Genomic DNA, 2,968 nt, shown 5'->3' with positions numbered 1-2,968 from the left:
AGTTCAACAACATCAACATTTATCGTCGTCTTCATCGTCGCCACTGTCCTCATCATCATCATCGTCGTCGTCGTCTTCGTCATCATCATCGTCTTCGCAGTCTTATATTAAATTAATGCAGCAAAGAATGGTGAATCAGAAGTTACCACCATCATCATCATCATCATCGTCGTCGTCATCATCATCACAATTATCAGTACCGCTATCATCATTATCGTTGTTACCATCGTCATCATCGTCTTTGTCATCATCATCAACATCAACAACAACATCATCATCATCAGCAACAACATCATCATCATCAGCAACAACATCATCATCTTCATCGTCATCAGCCCCGTCATCATCACAGCAAGCACCTATGTTACCTCCCTGTCGAATCTGCGGTGAGAAAGCTTCGGGGTTCCATTATGGAGCCAACACGTGTGAGGCCTGTAAGGTGAGTTCTCTGCAATATCTAGCTAATTTCACTGACTGAAATTATCAAGTACCAAAGAACATCTAACTAATCTCGCTGTTTCATTTAATACTTAACGGCATCTAACTAATTTCGACCACTAATTTTGTTTAGTACATAGATATATCCATCTAATTTTGCTAAGTGGACTTGTTCAGCGCATAACAACATCTAACTAATTTCACTGATTGAGTTTGTTTGGCACAATTCAAATTCTAGCTAATTTCATAAAATAAATTAGTTTGGCACCTTTCAACATCTCTTTGATTAAATTCGCTTAGCACCTAATGGCATTTACTTAATTTCAATGTCTGATTACCTACATTACCATATCTAACTAATTTCGACTAGTGAATTTGTTTGGTGCCATTTAATATGTAACTAATTTCATTAAATAAATTTGAATGAAGCATAACAGCACCTATTGAATTTCTGGTTCGTTGACCTGGTTTGCGTCTGGATGATATGTAACTGATCTGAGTGACAATTTGAAGATGTATAAAATAAATATCAATGACATCTGACTAATCTCAATGAGTTTGTGAATATGCGTCTGCCAGATATCGAGCTAATCTAAATGTTTGTTTGAAAATCATATCTCAGTTGTATTTAGCTAACATCAACTTAAGATATATATTTCCCTGGCTCTCTTTTATTTATACTGAATACTTCTACCTCTTATTATTAATAATTCTTCTTTAACTAGTAAACTATTATTATTATTATTATTATTATTTTATTACTATTATATTATTACTACTATTATTATTATAATATACTATTATAACTATTATTATTTTATTATTATTAATTATAACAAAGGTAATAGTAATAAAGTATTCTTTAAGGTTAGGAGAATGTTAATCGGAGATGTGAGGCAACAGAATGCTGACAATGGAACGTAATTACCATATTCGAGTATATAATTATGGTAATTATAATAATAGTAATAATAATAGCACAATAATATAATAACAATAATAATAACAATAATAACAATTACTGCTGCTACTACTACTACTTTTACTACAGCTGCTTCTGCTACTACCACTACTACTACTACTGCTAATGTTACTAAAAATATTACTACTTCTGGTACTACTACTACTATTACTGCTGCTGCTGCTGTTACTACTACTACTTTTATTACTACAAATACCACTACTTCTACCACAGCTGCTACTACCACTACCACAACTATTACAACTACTACTTCTACTACTTCTACTACTAATAATAATATAATAATAAAAATAGCTGAATGTAATTAGAACAGATACTAAAATGACAGTAACAATTAACCGATATTTCATTCCATGGAAAGCCTAAGTTTTTGGTTAATTATTATGAAATTATGCTACAATATTTATTATAACCATAATAGTTATAATTATAACAATAAAATAATAAATATTACAAATTGTTAAAGAGAAATTGGAAAAATTCTTAAATCGCTTTTTGATTCTTTAGTGAAAATAATTAAATTTGGTGTGATTAACTGTTTATTTATATTGATCATTATTTCTTTCATTCATTCATTCGTCCGTCCATCCATCCATCCATCCATCCATCAATTCATTCTTTCATTCATCAAATAATCCACCCATCCATTCACTCACTCACTCACTCGCTCTTTCACTCACTCACTCACTCACTCACTCACTCTCTCACTCAGGGCTTTTTCCGACGAAGTTTACAACGCAAGGAGAGTTACAGGTGCTTCGGAAGTGGGGATTGCACCATCCAACCGGGCAAGAGGAGCGCCTGTGCTGCCTGCCGCTACAAGAAGTGCCTGGCCCTCGGCATGTCGAAAGACGGTGAGTAAGGATGATCGCACATAATTATAATAAATTATGATAAATAGGTCGTAATTAATTATAGTAATGAATTATGCAGCGAGCTATGATAATTAGGTTGTAATTAATTATAGTAATGAATTATGCAGCGAGTTATGATAATTTGGTTGTAATTAATTATAGTAATGAATTATGCAGCGAGTTATGATAATTTGGTTGTAATTAATTATAGTTATGAATTATGTTAATTATGGGAGGAAGAATGAGGTTGATGGTAGTGGTGGTAATGATCGCTATGGTGATGTGGCTGTGTTGGTGATGGTTATGGTGTCTGGCTGGTTATAATTAATTATAATTAATTATAATAAATTATGATAATTATTAGGAGATTGATGATAATAATATTGATTATTATGGGTGTATGGCTGATGATGGTGGTGGTTTGAGCGCCTTTGTAGCTTGAAGAAGAAGATGATGGTGATGGGATTGATGATGATGATGATGTGGTTGATGATGATGGGATTGATGATGATGATGGGATTGATGATGATGATGATAGGATTGATGATGATGATGATAGAATGGAAGAAAGTAATAAGCAAGAATATAACAGTACTTATAATTAGTATTATTATTTCTAAGAATTAAACCGTGTCACATGATTATTGTTATTATTATTTTGTTATTATTATTTTTATTATTATTATTATTATTA

At 32.0% G+C, this 2,968-nt stretch overlaps 1 protein-coding gene across 1 annotated transcript; it reads left to right on the top strand.

Moving 5' to 3' along the window:
- Positions 1–373: 373 nt before the first annotated feature.
- HELRODRAFT_137822 (hypothetical protein) lies at positions 374–2,273 on the top strand (the record flags this gene model as incomplete). Its single annotated transcript, XM_009016198.1, has 2 exons — positions 374–439; positions 2,133–2,273. Coding segments are annotated over 2 exons (207 nt in total), but the record flags the coding sequence as incomplete, so codon positions are not given.
- Between the last annotated feature and the right edge of the window lie 695 nt (positions 2,274–2,968).

This window comes from Helobdella robusta (assembly GCF_000326865.2).
Source record: "Helobdella robusta unplaced genomic scaffold HELROscaffold_174, whole genome shotgun sequence".
NCBI lineage: Eukaryota > Metazoa > Annelida > Clitellata > Rhynchobdellida > Glossiphoniidae > Helobdella > Helobdella robusta.
The sequence above is the reverse complement of the archived record's forward strand: the minus strand, read 5'-3'. Positions and strand labels throughout refer to the sequence as shown.